General features: G+C 53.2%; 7 protein-coding genes across 7 annotated transcripts; 5 read left to right on the top strand and 2 right to left on the bottom strand.

Annotated features, from left to right (window-relative positions):
- Positions 1–431: 431 nt before the first annotated feature.
- On the top strand, positions 432–1,206 carry HMPREF1541_07174 (uncharacterized protein; the record flags this gene model as incomplete). Its single annotated transcript, XM_008721499.1, has 2 exons — positions 432–1,056; positions 1,112–1,206. 2 exons carry the CDS (start codon positions 432–434, stop codon positions 1,204–1,206), a joined length of 720 nt encoding a protein of 239 aa, XP_008719721.1.
- A 1,126-nt stretch (positions 1,207–2,332) lies between these two features.
- HMPREF1541_07173 (uncharacterized protein) lies at positions 2,333–4,317 on the top strand (the record flags this gene model as incomplete). Its single annotated transcript, XM_008721498.1, has 7 exons — positions 2,333–2,384; positions 2,434–2,508; positions 2,559–2,664; positions 2,717–2,827; positions 2,878–3,141; positions 3,187–3,750; positions 3,798–4,317. The coding sequence occupies 7 exons, from the start codon at positions 2,333–2,335 to the stop codon at positions 4,315–4,317; spliced, it is 1,692 nt and encodes a 563-aa protein (XP_008719720.1).
- A 1,665-nt stretch (positions 4,318–5,982) lies between these two features.
- On the top strand, positions 5,983–8,095 carry HMPREF1541_07172 (uncharacterized protein; the record flags this gene model as incomplete). The annotated part of the gene is made up of 5 exons (XM_008721497.1): positions 5,983–6,341; positions 6,414–6,720; positions 6,769–6,782; positions 6,924–7,822; positions 7,875–8,095. 5 exons carry the CDS (start codon positions 5,983–5,985, stop codon positions 8,093–8,095), a joined length of 1,800 nt encoding a protein of 599 aa, XP_008719719.1.
- A 33-nt stretch (positions 8,096–8,128) lies between these two features.
- On the bottom strand, positions 8,129–8,686 carry HMPREF1541_07171 (uncharacterized protein; the record flags this gene model as incomplete). Its single annotated transcript, XM_008721496.1, has 1 exon — positions 8,129–8,686. The coding sequence occupies one exon, from the start codon at positions 8,684–8,686 to the stop codon at positions 8,129–8,131; it is 558 nt and encodes a 185-aa protein (XP_008719718.1).
- Positions 8,687–9,226: 540 nt separating this feature from the next.
- HMPREF1541_07170 (uncharacterized protein) lies at positions 9,227–11,067 on the bottom strand (the record flags this gene model as incomplete). Its single annotated transcript, XM_008721495.1, has 6 exons — positions 9,227–9,360; positions 9,415–10,101; positions 10,150–10,324; positions 10,383–10,520; positions 10,573–10,804; positions 10,856–11,067. The coding sequence occupies 6 exons, from the start codon at positions 11,065–11,067 to the stop codon at positions 9,227–9,229; spliced, it is 1,578 nt and encodes a 525-aa protein (XP_008719717.1).
- A 455-nt stretch (positions 11,068–11,522) lies between these two features.
- On the top strand, positions 11,523–13,205 carry HMPREF1541_07169 (uncharacterized protein; the record flags this gene model as incomplete). The annotated part of the gene is made up of 3 exons (XM_008721494.1): positions 11,523–11,661; positions 11,714–12,799; positions 12,850–13,205. The coding sequence occupies 3 exons, from the start codon at positions 11,523–11,525 to the stop codon at positions 13,203–13,205; spliced, it is 1,581 nt and encodes a 526-aa protein (XP_008719716.1).
- Positions 13,206–13,660: 455 nt separating this feature from the next.
- On the top strand, positions 13,661–15,880 carry HMPREF1541_07168 (uncharacterized protein; the record flags this gene model as incomplete). Its single annotated transcript, XM_008721493.1, has 7 exons — positions 13,661–13,753; positions 13,811–13,859; positions 13,909–14,468; positions 14,515–14,565; positions 14,612–14,740; positions 14,789–14,983; positions 15,041–15,880. 7 exons carry the CDS (start codon positions 13,661–13,663, stop codon positions 15,878–15,880), a joined length of 1,917 nt encoding a protein of 638 aa, XP_008719715.1.
- Between the last annotated feature and the right edge of the window lie 539 nt (positions 15,881–16,419).

The following is a 16,419-nucleotide window of genomic DNA, read 5'->3' as shown; positions in this document are numbered from 1 at the left end:
GAAGCCATCGGGCTCGTCAATTCATGGGCCAGGACATAGGCATTATATTCGGATCTCAATTCCGCTCACAAGCATAGCCTCTTGGGTGTGATCTGGTTGATTCCATACTGTTTGCCTACGTACTCGTACCCAGCAATTATTTATTTGCGTCGCAATAGCAGCATCAGTGGCTTGCCACTAAGTCAAGCGATCCTGCCGCCGGATGGAATGATGGCATTCAGGTGCCAAGGCTGAATCTCAGCCTCGTCCGCTCAGCTTGCTCAGCGCCGACCTCTTGTACCGGGGCTTTGTTTGCTCGCGTCTTCACCGCTGCCATGTTATGGCAGGTTCCATTAAAAACGGGATTGCTGGTGTCGCGCCTGCTGATCTTTCTTCCAACCAGGTCCCAGATCGCGACCGGCCGCAGATTTCGCTTTCTTTCACATAGAGCTATGCCTCATTCCGTGCATTCGACACGCGAGAGCTCGCCTATGCCTGCGGAGGAGCTGTCAGCCAAATACTGGAACTTCAACGTGCCGCGCGAGCGATGGACTGAGGAGTGCCCGACATTTCTTCAAGGGCTGCCAGAGAAGAGCAAGCGGGTCTTATCGTCGTACGATGGAGACTACGTACAGACGACTTGGGACGAGGCCAAGGCTTTAATCAACATCAACCGTATCGATCTATTCCAGCGGTCTCCAACAGCTTTGCGACGCTACCTCAAGTTTATGCACGATCTCAAGAAGCAACACGGCTCAGTCATGGCGTTTGTGCAACAGCACCGCCTGCATTGGGCAAGCGCCACTCCTTCGGCAGATCCACCCTTCTCGAATCCCGCCGACTACAAGATTCTGTACAACGACTGGCCGTACGGAGTTGATCCGGATATTGTGCATCTCGTGGTCTGGACGAAGTTCAATCTAGAGGACGACCCTGCTACCGACGATCTGACATCCAAGGCTAGACAGGAGATCGAAGAATTCGTGGTCAGGACGTTTTGCGGAGAAGACGGCATAGCCAGGGACCAGCTCATTTGGTTCAAGAATTGGTCCTCCTTGAAGAGTATACACGCACTCGGTAGGATATTGCAGCCACCTCGAAAGTAACCACCGACAATGACTAACAGTCATAGAACATTTCCATGTCATGCTTTACAAGCCCTCATCGGCGTTCGTGAAGAAGATCACCGGAGGTGACCGCCCAATATCGGCCACGGTTACGGAATAGAGGCGACACGGGAGTTCGGGGTGTGAACCTTGCGTATCAGCAAGGAGTTATGCATAAGGCACAGCTAAACTTAGACTAGATCTACAGCATTGCGACTCAGGCGTTTGAACAGGATCAGGCATCAGAGCTGGCGTTCGCCGCATCGACGGCTGCTATTCATGAAAGAGTTCGTGATAGAAAATCACACGGGAAGAATGCAAATGTATATACCTATTGGGCAGCGAAGAAGCAGCAGTGAGCCCAGGATGTGCCATGGTATCGAGGCCTCGTGAGATGGATCGCCAATGACGAGCGACTTCACATACGATGGGTTGCTGGTAGGCTTGCGGGATACTACCGCTGGTGACCATGAGAGACTTCAGCGGATCGGGCATATGTTTAGCGGACAGGGCACTGTTAGCGCGACGCGACGTGTTGAGGCCCAAAGATCGGTCACGTCCGCATAGACGATATCTCTTTCCAGCTGTATTCGCAGTAGCATGAAACGAACGTGAGAGACTGGATATACGAAGTACCTTGTCGCTTCCTACGCGAAGAACGACTTTCATCAACGCCCAAAATTGGCAGAGAAGCCCCGCCAAATTGACGTCATCCCAGCTTCATCCGCAGGCTCTGTCCAGTCATAGATGCGCGACGAGAACATGGGCACTGCTTGGGCACTGACTATTATGCAGGCCATGATGGAATTGGGAGCATGAAAGACTGCCCAGAAGGAAGCACAAGCTCGGGGACCACCAGACTGCGGACCGCCCTTGTCTGAGTTGGCTCGCCCGTGAGATCTGCGTTTCTCCATTTCGTCCAACTCTCCTTCGACGACAGCTGACATCCTCCCGTTTCTCATCTTCTCAGCCGCGCCTTGTGATACCTACTCCTCCCCAGCAAACGCCAGTCTGATCATAACTGGTGTATGAATACTGAATGGACGCTCGGCACGACTGGGTCCTAAATCTCCGACAGCTGCCTCCCCACAGCTCCGCTGCCTGATTCCTCCACGACATCCGCCCTTTTCCTGCATCCTAATCGCAGCGTACCACGCAAGCGTCAACGCCTAGCCTGCTATACTCTCACCGGCATCGCCTGCTGCTCCCCGTTGGCGGTCTTCTATGAGGGGTTGCCATATTCCAAGATGAGACACCATCTCGGTTCCGCCCTGCGCCCACGGAGCGAGTCTTTGAAAAGTGAGGAAAACCTCGCACAGGCACAGCCATATGCTCAATAACATTACAGGTAATAGGTCATCGACTGAAGAGACACGCGATGCCGATCAAGAAGAGACGGTCGTTGAACCGGAGCAGAACAATGGTAACTACCCCGCAATCCTGGCATAGGCGTTGGTAGCTGATGTCGTGAAGTGCTCTCTCATATTATCGCCCAACTACGACCCGGCGCGGATCTGTCGCGGATCACGCTGCCGACATTCATTCTGGAAGAAAGATCCATGCTCGAGCGGATAACCAAGTGTGTGACGGTTCAAGGAACGGAAGTGGTCTCGACAGCTGACAAGCCGCAGTTTCATGGCACATCCCGAAACCCTGCTGCCTATGCCAGAAATCGATGACCCGGTCCAGCGATTTGTGTCGGTTATCAAGTTTTATCTAAGCGGCTGGCACATCAAGCCTCCGTGAGTCAACAACCCCTCCAAAGACCTTACTTGCTAACATGACGGTGAAGTGGGGTGAAAAAGCCGCTGAATCCTATTCTCGGAGAGACCTTCACCTGCTGGTGGGAGTACAAGGATGGAACGAAGGGCTACTACATTTCCGAGCAGACGTCCCACCACCCTCCCAAGTCGTCCTACTTCTTTATGGCACCCGAGCACCACATCAGGGTGGATGGCACGCTGCGGCCTCGAAGCAAATTTCTCGGCAACTCTGCCGCCAGTCTGATGGAGGGTATCTCATACCTCACATTCCTCAACCGGCAGAATGAAAGATAGTAAGGTCTGTCATGGTGTGCGTGAGCTTTAATTGACAAGAGCAGCATCATCACGCAACCGAACATGTACGCCCGTGGTATCTTGTTCGGCAAAATGAAGTACGAGCTCGGCGACCACTCCTACGTACGGTGTCCCGCAACCGGACTTTCAGCCGATCTCGAGTTCAAGACCAAAGGTTGGGTGGCGGGTACATACAACGCCATTGGAGGCATTATAAAGAACGAACAGACTGGCGAGCAACTCTATGAGCTGTCCGGTCTATGGACCGGTGAAATGTTCATCAAAGACTTGACTACAGGACAGAAGAAACCGCTTTTTGATGCAACGCATGCCAAGCATACGCCTCCTCTAACACGGCCAATCGAAGAGCAAAGCGAGCGCGAGTCACAAAGACTGTGGCTACCCACCGTGAAAGCTGTGCATGTCAAGGACCACGTCAAAGCCACGGATGAAAAAGCCAAAATCGAAGACCGGCAACGAGAGGAGGCGCGTCAGCGGGAAGAAAAGGGCGAGCAGTGGGCTCCGAAGCTATTTCGACCCGTTCGTCCTGGATCTGGAGAATCTGAAGGGGGTAGCGAGGACCTGGAATGGATCATCAATGCCGAGTTGTAAGTGTGCTGGAGGTTGTGGAAGGCAGTGGCTGACCAAGACACAGCGATACATCGGATCCGAAGAAATGCACAGAGCAGATTCTGGCCATCGCACCTATTCTTCCGGGATCGGGTGCCGGTCAAGGGTCGGTCAAGGCTCCCAACGAGACGACTTCAGGAAAGGAGAGCACAACTTCAACGGGAACCTCTGCAGCCCACCAGGCGACATCGAACCTCATTGATTTCGATTCTCGGCCCGCGAGCACCGCTCCTCCTGAGCCTAAGGTTGATGCTCAGTCTCATAACAAGGGCGCGACCGAGCAGCACAACCTGCTTCACCCAACATCTGACCCTCAACAGACACAACCGGTTCACCAATCCACGGTCACGCAAGCGCCGACTGGAAACGCCAAAGCGGCAGCAGGAGGCAACCTTCTCGATTTTGACGATGAGGTGCATGATACAACGAACAAGGTGTCGAGCCTCAATATGTCCAACCCGGCTATGCAGCCCAGGAGCCCCCTGCAGCGAACAGACACGGGAACGAGCGAAGTGGATGTCTTTGTGGACGCGGAGGAGAAATGAAGACATTTTCTAGGCGATCCATATAGAGAGGAGTTGCTCTCCGCTAATGCAATGCTTGTTGTTGCAGAGCAAAGACCATCAAATACACACCATACCCAGCGTCAGCGTAATGAAAATGAAGACCAATGAAAATAGCCAATACACCAGTTGGACGTTAGTGGGCCGTTCTCAGGTTGTGAATTCGTGAAATTTGCACGTTAGGTTGGCGAACTGGCCAGTCTGCTGTTATTGTCGCTTACTTGCGGTATGCTTATAGAAGTACCGAGGCACATACATGCAGTGCAGTGCGCTGGGAAACCCGGGGCTTGACGGGGATGTTTGCGGTGGATGTGCGGTGGCGGCCGCTGGTGGCGCTCAAGCCTTTTTTTATGGTGAGTCAAGCCTTTTTTAAGGCTCGAAACTGAAGTGAAGACGAGAGGTAACGAAGGATTCGACACCAACGACAACAGGCCTAGAGTCGGTGAGAGAACGTGCGGTGTATTGTGATATCTCTCGTATCAGGGGCTGTTGATGTGAGACTTCGGGTTTTCCAGAGCGAGCCTCGGGATGGCATGAACCTGTAGCAGTGTTGGCTCGTTCGAAGACCCTAGCATCTTGCAGGTTGCAAGGCGTTGGCATAACAAATGGCATCCCCACACATATGTACAAGTCCCCACGCGATCAGCTGCATCTTCTTGACCAGCGCTGCATATGCCTTCTTAGTCCTATAGAGCGGCACCATCGGCAGCAGGCGATCTCAGATGTGTTGCAGCTCGTCGTGTAGGGCGTGAACGGACGATAATCAGGCGGGAAGCTAGCCTTAGTTCGGCTTGACCTTTCGCCTGGTTGTGGTGGCATTGCTTGGCATGCGTATCGCGGGGGTATGATGTCAAGCGCACCGACGTCGACACTTTGTGCCGTTGAGATCTGTTAGTGATCGACTTTCACAAGTAGTCCTTCAGGGAGGTGCATCCTTCAGGCGGCCTTAATGCATTGCATAAAGGTTGGTACCGTTCCGACACAAACAGCAACGGAGAAGCGTCAGCCTTGCTTGCAACAGCGCACAAAGATGCCTGTATCTATGATGTCAAAGTGAGTTGGCCCCCAGTCGTCTCCCATACTTTGCCAAAACACTCCTGCGATTGGTCCCGTGCGGGTCTCTGGCAAGCACTGTTTTTTTCGATCGATACGGAGTATCTGGTCACCCTCCATACCGCCCACGATGCCAAGGAAGCAACTGCGTCTTGCGCAGGTCCACCTACGACCCGCCCCTCCTACAGTGCTTGCAAGAACGTTGGCAGCCTGTCAACCTCCCGTGACACGCGGTCTTCGCATCTCCGAACCAACCGAGTGATCGTCCTTATATGTCTAGCAGCGTTCTTGCTTCCGCACTCGGGTCCTGTCCCTCACATTACCTCCTTCCTGGTATCGCTGAGTCTTCCAAAGCCACCTATCCCGTCCTTGATTCCAGCGACAGCATCAGCCTGACGCTGCAACGTCAATAGAACTCAGCTTTGTTGGCAAGTCACTCTGGTATCTTCAGGTTTGCTGCCGATAAGTTTGCGACTTGACTCGATACGCGCCCACAGCAACAGCGAGAGCAACAACCACAGCGACAAAAGCAGCGACAAATGACCTTAGCCCACAGCAACAGGTGAATCGCCAGTGAACACGCTGACCGTCAAAATGCCGTTCTTAAACCCCTTCAAAAAATACGATGTCGAACACTTCAAAGACCTGGTACTCGTTCCCTTGGACCAAGCGCCCGCGCGCCACCCCAGCGTCGTAGCCGAGAACCAACGCCGCCAGTCCATTCGACGTGCGTCCCTACCCGAGTCTGAGCAGACCAAAGTCGGCGCGGCCGAGGCCAACACGCTCGAAAAAGGTAGATCTACGTCCTCTGACAACACCATCGGTGGGCAATTTACCGTTCAGCAACTTCGTGAAGAGGTCGAGGCCGACATTGCCGCGTCCGGTCATGATTCCGCTTACGATCGCAAGTCAAAGGTCATCAACAAAGCCATTCAGGATATTGGGATGGGCCGGTGCGTTGCACATGTTCTTTGCCGTTCCCACTCTTGCCTTATCTGCTTGCCTTGGGACTAACCCATGGGAAGATACCAGTGGGAATTATTCTCTCTTGCGGGGTTCGGTTGGTTGGCCGACAACCTTTGGTTGCAAGGTGTAGCGTTAACACTGCCATCCTTCACGGCGGAGTATGGTGTCTCTGAGACTAACGTGCGTTTCACCACGCTTTCTTTGTTTCTCGGCCTTTGTCTTGGTGCAAGCTTCTGGGGAACCATTTCGGATGTGATCGGCCGGAGACCTGCGTTTAATCTGACTCTCTTTATCACGGCGGTTTTTGGAACAGCTGTTGGTGGCACAAGCACTTGGGTTCAGGCTTGTGCACTGTATGCTGCCTTAGTAGGTTCTTTCACCCCTGACAAGCAACCTTCACTAACCTCATCTCAGGGATGCGGCGTTGGGTAAGTCGATTATCCTGTTGGGCTTTGAGACGAATAGGAGACCCCCTTCCGGGAATCTGAGAATCAATCTCTGCTGCGTTCCTTCCGTCTTCCGCGCGAACGTTCTCCCTGGACAAATGCAGGCTTGCTCACATCTTCCAGGGGTAACCTTCCAGTCGATGGGGCACTTTTCCTCGAATTCCTCCCTTTCGCCAACGGCAACCTCCTTACTCTACTCTCCGTCTGGTGGCCTTTTGGTCAGCTTCTAGGGTCACTCATCGCTTGGGGATTCCTCACGAACTACAGCTGCACCGATGGCTCCGGCTCGCCACTTCCCTCTTGCAGCTCTGTTGACGCTGGTGCCGCTTGCTGCACCAAAGACAGCAACATGGGATGGCGATACCTGAACTACACCATGGGAGCCTTCACTTTCTTTATGTTCATCTGCCGATTCTTCCTGTTCCACCTCTTCGAGAGCCCCAAGTTCCTGTTGAGCAAGGGCCGCCAAAGGGAAGCCGTCGCTGCTGTGTACGGCATTGCGTACCACAATGGCTGCAAAACCTGGCTCTCTGAGGATATCCTGGACGAGATAGGGGGCAAGTCCCAGGGGGGCGAGAAGCAAGGCTTGACTGCGAAGGAGGTCATCATGCGCCAGGCCGAGAAGTTTTCTACCCAGCGTATCAAGCCACTCTTTGGCTACAAACGTCTTGGAATTAACACAGGACTCTTGTGGTTTATTTGGACGGCCATTGGCATGGGATACCCGCTGTTCAACGCTTTTCTGCCTCAATACCTCTCCGAGTCAGGTGGCGAGAGCAAGTCTGTCAGTACGACTTATCGCGATTATGCCATCACCTCCATTGTCGGTTGCCCTGGAAGCATTATCGCTTGCTTGACGGTCGACATCAAGTACGTCGGACGCAAAGGCACCATGGCAATTGCGACGCTCTTGACCGGCATCTTCCTCTTCTTGTTCACCGAATCCGCCAACGGGAGCTTCCAACTCGCATTCTCCTGCCTGGTTGCGCTGTTCCAGAACGTCATGTACGGCGTGCTTTACGGTACGCCCCACTCAACCACCCCTATCCTCTTCAGCCTGACTGACTTCCATAGCCTATACCCCCGAGACGTTCCCTGCGCCAAACCGCGGAACTGGTACGGGCATTGCCAGCTGCTTCAACCGAATCGCTGGCTTGTGCGCCCCTCTGATCGGTATTTATGGCGCGCTTGAGAATCCGAAAGTACCCATCTATGTTTCGGGAGGGTTAATGCTGTCGGCTTTCATCGCGATGGTGTTGTTGCCGATTGAGACGAGGGGGAAGCAGACGCTGTGATGTGCGCTGCGAGCCAGTCCGAGAACCACGACATCAGACCACAACCGTCGAATTCATCTCGGTTAGTTTCCGGTACAACAGCGTCAGCACCGTAACAACGATCTCATCCACCTGCGCCTGATCCGTGACCGCATCTACAATCTCCAACTTGCCAACCTTCTTGAACTTCATGCCCGCGCTCTCAAAGCGCGCTAGCGCAATCCCATTCTCATCCAGCAGCGTATAGATGATCTTCGATGACATGGCCTTGTTCTTCCACGTCATCTGCTGACCACCGAACGCTGGTGAGTTGAACTTGGGAGATCCGCCGAGCAGCTTGCCGGTGTGTGTCTGAAAAGTGCCCGCGATGCCACCAGCGGCGCCCGTCATGCTGACGGTAACGTTCGAGCGCATCAGCGACGTTTGACCCGTGCCGATGACGACGTTGGCATTGTTGACGCACGTGAATGTGCCGCCGAGCGAGCCGCCGTGGAGCGTGTAAAGTTGCTGGGATGTTGCGAGGTCGATGACGTCCATGTTCATGCTCCAGTTGTGATAGCGTACTTCGAGGGTGCGGCTGCCGTGGCCGTTTGATGCTAGTGAATTCGCCATGTTTATTGTTTATTGTTTATTGTTTGAAGTTTGTAGGTTGTTGCTTGTTGTGAGAGTCTACCGATGGTTTTTCTGATGTCTCAATAGCGTTGCTGGTCGTCGCTGTTGCTTAAGTATAGGAGCAGGCCTGCACGTCGTCTAGTGTGGGGTTGAGCATTGCTATATACGGCAGTATGGACCGCTCAACACAGCCCCCCTCAGCCTTGTTTCTAAGCCCCCAACTTTTTATATACGTCTACGTCAGTGGCTTGCACATACAGCCTCTAGCGGCATCTTCTACAGTAGATCTGCACTGCAGGTATCTGAACTTGTTCCTACAGTACCTGTTTAGACAAGGCGGCATGGTTATACTGGTGATCATGGTCAAAGCAGAGTGCTGTTGCGGACTAGGAATCTGATGAAGCGGGTGTATCATGCTGTATGAGTACGATCTTGCCATCAAATGAGAGTAAAGGCTTTACAGAAGCAGAGATACAGCAGACAATTTATTGCGCACAGCGTACCTTCATTATCGAAGCAGACTACTAACGCAATTGACCATCACTTGACCGACATTGGCTCGCTTCTTTGTGCTGACAGTTCAGTCGTACTGGCGATGGCTGCGGTCTTGTCGGAAGTCTGAGCCAGGTCTTTGTCCACCCGGGCGCGAACCGAGTCGAAGTTGAAATCATGGGCTAGGCCAGCATGTTAGCACGTATCATGGCAGATCACCGCAGGAGTAGACTTACGTTCCGCCAGTTGAATACGCTCCAAGACCCTCGGCCCATCCTCCCCTTCCTCCAGACCATTGTTCGCCTGACCTTCGACCACAGTGCGCCACTTCCACACCTGCGTAAACTGGTCCTCGACCCGTTCAATCTGATTCTTCACATGCCGACCTAGAATCGGCAGGAACTTGAACGCATGCCCAGATCCACCGGTGCAGATGAACAACGAGTCCGCATATCCAGGGACATAGTCAATCACATACTCATTGTCGATGCTGTCGGTGTACCAGCACAGCCGGCTGTCAGTGAACTCGAACTCCCGCAGCTCCGGCAGCGCTTGGTAGATGACCTCCTTCATCTTCGCCAGGCCGTACAGCGGCACCGACTTGATCGGATTTTCCTTAGTGTACTTGGTGCGCGGCGTCGAGACCCGCAAGCCTCGCTGGGTGGGGTGGTCCTGGAAATTGGTGAACTTGCGGCCGCGGAAGCCGAACTTGAGGCGGCCGGTCTTGGAGATGGGGAAGCTGCCGCCCTGGTAGTAGCTCTCGCCGTCGCCGCGGCGGTAGTGCCAGACAGGGTAGTTGTCGGGGTGGAATTTCTGCCATAGGTCCTGCCGGGAGGGTGGGATGTCGATGAACATCAGCGTGCCAGCCGTGGTCTCGACTGTGCGGTGGGCTTCTGGGAGGATGGATGCTGTCCAGCCACCGGCTGCCATGTATTAGTAGGGATCCTGCGATGGAACGGAGGGACACTTACCTGCAACGATCACGAAGTCGGCATCGTGGACTTTGTTGTCATGAGTCTCGATCCCGGAAACACGCTTCTTAGAGCCTTCTGACGTGGAGATGAGACGCTTGAGTTTGCCTTGAGGATCTCCAAGGACGAACTTGACGCCTGCCTTCTCGCAGAGAAAGCGTGCGTATGTGCATGCCTATACACGTCTTGTGTTAGAATCTCGGTGGTGTCTGGATGACCGGCCCGTATCTCACCTTATCTGCAATCGTAACACCTGCGTTGGTGTCAAGGAAGCCGTTTAGATCTCCTCCGTTGATTTTGTCAATGACATGATACTTCTTGGCCCAGTTGCCGCCCAGCTCGTGAATTTTCCGGGCGTCTTCTTCGTTGCCCTGTAGAAGGTCAACTTAGAAGCAATACTACTGGATGGTCCATATCCTGTACCTTGATGAACTGCCTCTTCCGAAGTTCTGGTGCTGTTTTGCCAATGGAGCTTAGGCTGTCAGCGTAATAGCCTCTCATCTCTTTCCCATCAGCAACATAGTAGCATCCGCAGTTAAGCAGAAGTTTATCGTCCGTCGTGACTCCTGCAGGAAGATCGGCTGGAGAACTGCTGGCAATTTCCTGGTTCCATGAATTCCATATCTCTCGTGCTTCAATAGCGAGATTCTGGTAACTAGCATCTGGATATCAGCGTCTGTACCAGGAACCATCGCGGTAAGCTTACTCTACCTTGTCGCCATATGACATGCGAAAGATCTTGTTCAGATCTGCGGAAGCACCATCGCAGCCATTCGATGGACTGTAGAAGTTCTTATCGAATTGGCATCTGTCAAAGATAGTGATATCTTTGTAGCCATCGCGAGCTAGCCAAAGTGCGGTACTTAGCCCAAAGACGCCACCCCCAACGATGATGATTTTAGACTCGTGTGATACCATGATGAAGACTGTAAGTCGTCTGTGACTTTATGCATCTCTTCGCAGCGCGAGCACTCTTTTTATACAGACCGACCTGCTCCGCAGTTCCAGTCATGTACGGGTACTTGATCAACCCCAGATCCTGGCGGGATCATGCGCCGATTGGGTCCTCGTATTCTGCCGACAGTCTGATGGCGCCGATCCAGGAATTGTCGCCGCTGACTCTAATTCTATTGGCTGCTCGTATTCTCCCGGTGCCTATCTCGAAGCTGCTTCTTGGCGGCGAGACTTCAACGGCCCTCGGGCGAGAACGAGCGCCCAAGTTCATCCTGACCACTATCTATCTTTGACGGGAACGGCAAGTTGACGATGCTTGGGCTCAGGGTAGCGCTGGCTGGGCCAGACTCAGCGAAAACATAAATACTTCCCCAGTCGACCACTCCAGACCTCACTGACTATTCCCCACAACGAGAATCATGTCTGTAAAGCGCACTTGGTCTAACCTGGCGCTGGCCGCATACGTTCGGGTTATTCGCAATGCCCCTCGTTCTGTTGTATGTAATGGCTCGCTATTCGCTTCATCATTGATATTTGCTTCCTCGGCGATTCCCATGAGTAAGTGCCGTTCCCTTGCCTCAGAAGTGGAAGACCCTAACAGTAGACTCAGCTTGGGACCAAGGAGCTGGGGCTGTTGTGCCTTCTCTACCGGGCTTCCAGCATCATTTCAACATCAGCTCCGGAAGCAATCCAGGTCAAATCAGGAACTTCGTCTCGCTCGTCTATATCGGATATGCCATCGGATCTGCGCTGTCGTTCTTCATCAATGACCATGTTGGCCGTCTGTGGTCTTACCGAGTGTATCTCTTCATCTGGCTCATTGGGCAGCTAACAGCCATTTCCACTCCCGGTATATCTGGACTATGGGCCTCCCGAATCATCTCTGGTATGGGCATTGGCGGTCTGTCGGTTTCTGGCCCGATGTCCCTTGCCGAAATCGCTCCAACTGAGATTCGCGGCCTACTCACGTCCTGGTTCGTGGTCGCCATGGGCATTTCACTCTTCACCGCCAATTTCTGCACGTTGGGTGTATACTTGCATGTACCCATCAGCCGGCTACAGTATCAGATCGTCTTCTTCGCACCTTGTATCTTCATGGCACTCTGTGTGATCTGCAGCTTCTTCGTCTGCGAGTCGCCTAGGTGGCTGATGATCGCCGAACGTCGCAAAGAAGCAGAAGACACTCTTTCCAAGCTGCGAGGGCTACCGCTTGACCATCCCAGGGTGCAAGGCGAGATTCGCGACATCGAGGCATCCATCAGCTTAGTTGGTGGATCTGAGAAGCCAACACTGCTGGAGCTCGTCAAAGAGACCTTTACCAAACGATCAAATCTCCGTCGTGTGCAGCAGACACTAATGTCGTATGCTCTTGCACAACTGTCTGGCGCCAACTCGATTACGTCTTATTTTGTGCCGTATATGCAGATCATCAGTCCTGGCGGCGGTACAACGAGAAACATGTTCCTCAGCGGCATGTACGGCTTCTCGAAATTTTGGTTTAGCTTGATTGCGTCTTTTCTTTTCATCGATGCGCTGGGCCGGAGAAACTCACTTTTCATCGGTGCTTTCCTGCAAATGGTTTCAGACATATACATTGGTGTCTTTATTAAGTACCAGCAAGTCCAAACAATGTCCAAAACCGCGTCAGAAGCCGCTGTGGGAATGTTATTTGTCCATGCATTCGGCTATTCAGTCGGTAAGCTGACATCGCTTATGATGCTTGAATTTGGCTGATTTCACCAACAGGACTACTAACACTACCATATGTCTTTGGCGGTGAACTCTGGCCAAACCGAATCCGTTCATTTGGAGGTGCCCTCAGCCAAACGTTTCACTGGTTGTTCATCTATGCTGTGAAGTTCAGTATCCCGTCTCTCTTGAAGAACACGGACAATTGGGGAGCATTCATTTTCTTCGCAGGATGGTGTTTCATCGCCATCGTTTATGTCTTCCTGGTCGTCCCGGAAGTTGCAGGTCTCAGCGTTGAAGAAATTGAGGAGGTCTTCAAGGGACCGTGGTTCAATGCGTACAAGCGATCCAAACGATCACTCGTCCGAGGTGAAGTTGGGAATCTGGATGGACACAAGCATGATCTATCGTAAGTTCTTCTCAGCTGATCCATAGGGACGTTCGCTGACGAAGATACTAGATCTGAGGTTGAATGGCGCGAAGAAGCTACCCAGAACCTGCATGGTGAAAGCAAGACTCCATCTGCTGCCACTACACGCGCGGCGTAGAACAGAAAGTAGCTAGTGAGGTCCTGCAGGCCACGGACGAGAATGACCACCACGCACGTTATTTAGTACTAGCTCTGGGTTTATCGATCAGACTCCCAGATAGAATTTGTTCATTTGTATCACGAGAAAATGTGAAGATATAAGCAGGTGCCATTCTTTTTGGTGTAACCTTTGCGCCCGCAGGCCCCCAATGTACCCCTGGCGCTCACCCCCGCACCCCTGGACATGGCTCTAAATCAGCGTTACTTAGAGACTGCAACCCCATCTTATCATTCCTTTCAATCTGGTACGGCATTCTGGTCGAGCTTGTACCATGGACGATGCCGGACTCGCCCCGTAAGCAAGCTCGACGGATTCGAGTCGGACCACGTACTTTACTTGCCTGTAGTAAGTGCAAGGAGAAGAAGCTGAGGGTAAGCTTATTACAGTGACGATCACAGCGAAGTCTGGCTGGCTGATAAGAATATCAGTGCGATGACAAAACACCATCATGCAAGAATTGTCAACGGTTTGGGACCGGTCAGAAGACTCCGCTGATGCCTTTCAGACAAGTCTAATCGTGTGGTAGACTGTCTGGTGGAGGATCCTATCACCAAAAGGCAACAGCCACGTAACTACATAGACGCCTTAGAGCATCGCGTCGCTCAGCTTGAAGATGCTCTGGCTCAACAACGACCCAGCGCGCAGAGCTCCCCTCTAGCCGCTAGTGAAGTGTCTCCTCAGCATTCGCAACGGCTCCAGACCGGAGACGATCTCATCGCCAGTGATACCTTCGCTTCAAGGGTGGCCACCTTGGGACTCAATGCTGGAGGTCTCGAACCTCGATACCTGGGACCAAGTTCTGCCTTCTCTTTCTCAAGGATCATCAGCTCATCGCTGTTGAAAGCTGCTCCTGTCAAGCATAACGACAACACAGCAGCGCAAGTCGAAGAGACTTCGCAGCAGATTGCATGTCTACTTCCAGAGTATGAATCGGCCGTCGCATTAAGTAATGCATACTTTCGTTCGATACAACAGCAGTATCCTTTTCTATATGAACCAACATTCAGAGAGTGGGAAAACGACATGCTAAGTCCTGGCAAGCAAATAAGTTCCTCTGACTACCTGCCGCTGTTCTTCCTTTATGCGGTAGGCACGTAAAGCAACTTGATCGGCCTTGACTGACATCCCACAGGTGTACGCCATTGGCGCCATTCTACTACCGCAAAGCGGTCATAACGCACAGGTGGCTGTTCCTTGTTCCGTGAAAGCAAGACCTACTAACGTTTCAGCGTCTGTTCGCGTCCGCTCAGCTGTATATTGACCACGTCCTCCCCCTTGACAACCTCGAGTCCATACAGGCACTATTATGCTGTGCAGTCTACTCACTGAGAGCAGCTACCGGCCCATCAATCTGGCAAGTTGAAAGGATACCGTCGGACGACAGGTGCTAAGTCTTTCAAAGGAAGCTCTCCGGGTTAGCATTGCGACAATGTATCGATCTTGGCTATCACCGTACCGCGAGTCGACATGGTGCCACTAGCAGTCCCGTCCGGTTGCAACTGCAGCGTCGTGCGTTTTGGACCGCATTTACGATCGACTGCTCCCAGTCCACCACACTAGGAAGACCGCTGGGCGTTCCTGTCCACGAAATCAATGCCGAGGTAGCTCAATGTCTCCTACTTTTCCTCTACAGGCGTGCTAACCTGTATGGCTGACAGTACCCACTCGACCTCGACGACGAATACATCAGCGAGAACGGCCTCCTCAAGCCACCAAGATCCTCCTGCCACGAGCCGCCAACGACCATGTCGGTCGCAATACACGTCTTTCACAGTCGATACCTCTGGGCGAGAATCCACACCGAACTGTTCTCAGACATGGCAATACGGTTCCCAGCCCCCGAACCGCGACTAGAAGAGCTCCGAGCCGAAATCGAAACTTGGTTCAACACACGACCACCCGTCCCCGCTCAAGGCACCGACGCCCTGGTGCTCTTCGGCTGCGAGGACTGGTTCTCGACCAACTACAGCTTCTCGATACTCCTCCTCTACCGCATGAAGCTCGCCGACGGTTCCGGCAACGTGCCCGACGCCATCTTGCTGGAGTGCGCCACCGCCGCCGCGAACGTCTGCCGCCGCTACCGCCGCCAATTCATCGGTCGTTCCGTGGGCTACACCTGGCAAGCGCTGCATTTCCTCTTCCTGGCCGGTCTGACGTACCTGCACTGCCTGTGGACATCCTCGACAGTCAGAACCAGGATCCGCAACGATCAGGTCAGCAGCACGTGCATGGACTGCACGATGCTGCTGGTGGCGATGGCGGAGCGGTGGCACGGCGTCGCGCCGTATCGAGATATCTTCGAGGCGCTCGCCAATCGTACGATGACCATGCTGGTGGAGCAGGGCCGGGACGAGCAGCCTGCGGCGGCGAGCTCAGCCTCGCATCAGGATGAGCCTGATGACCTGGACTGGGCGCAGTGGATCGCTGATATCACGGACACGGGCATGTCTGGGACGGTGAATAAGCTGTTGACGGATCTGAGGGAGAGTTCGGGGTGAGAGGCAGGTCCATACAGAAAAGGAGGTAGGTATCTGAGCGGTCTGCCTGGGCAGTGCTGTCAAAAACTCATATCTGCCACGACCTGAGGATTATGATTGCTGGAAACAGCAGCAGCTTTTCTTGTATTCCACAGCGTCTTACTCATTACATGGCATGGCGTGTGGCACGTGAGCCATCTATGTATCATTTCTATATCGTGATTTTGAGACCTCGAAATTTCCGATCGTATTGTCGTTAGTCCGTCCAGTCTGTCAAAAAATGATGCAATTTCCATCTCTTCTGCCGAGAACTCCGCACGAAACAGACAGGCGCCTCTTTGTTGCTGACCCCTTCCACTGATCTCTCCCCTGGTGTAACCGTACAATAATACCACACAACCTCTTCCAGTCCATGATCCCGCTCTTTGGAGCAATCAGACCTGCCCATACCCCTCCTTTGGCTCCCCATCCCACCCAACGACCACATCTCCCTGCAGGGTCACCCATTCCATGCGTCCCCTGCCCATGTTGACCCAGACACCTTGTCCCTCAGTCAACAC

This window comes from Cyphellophora europaea, assembly GCF_000365145.1.
Source record: "Cyphellophora europaea CBS 101466 unplaced genomic scaffold supercont1.7, whole genome shotgun sequence".
NCBI classification, from domain to species: Eukaryota; Fungi; Ascomycota; class Eurotiomycetes; order Chaetothyriales; family Cyphellophoraceae; genus Cyphellophora; species Cyphellophora europaea.
This window is presented reverse-complemented; position numbering and strand designations above follow the sequence as displayed.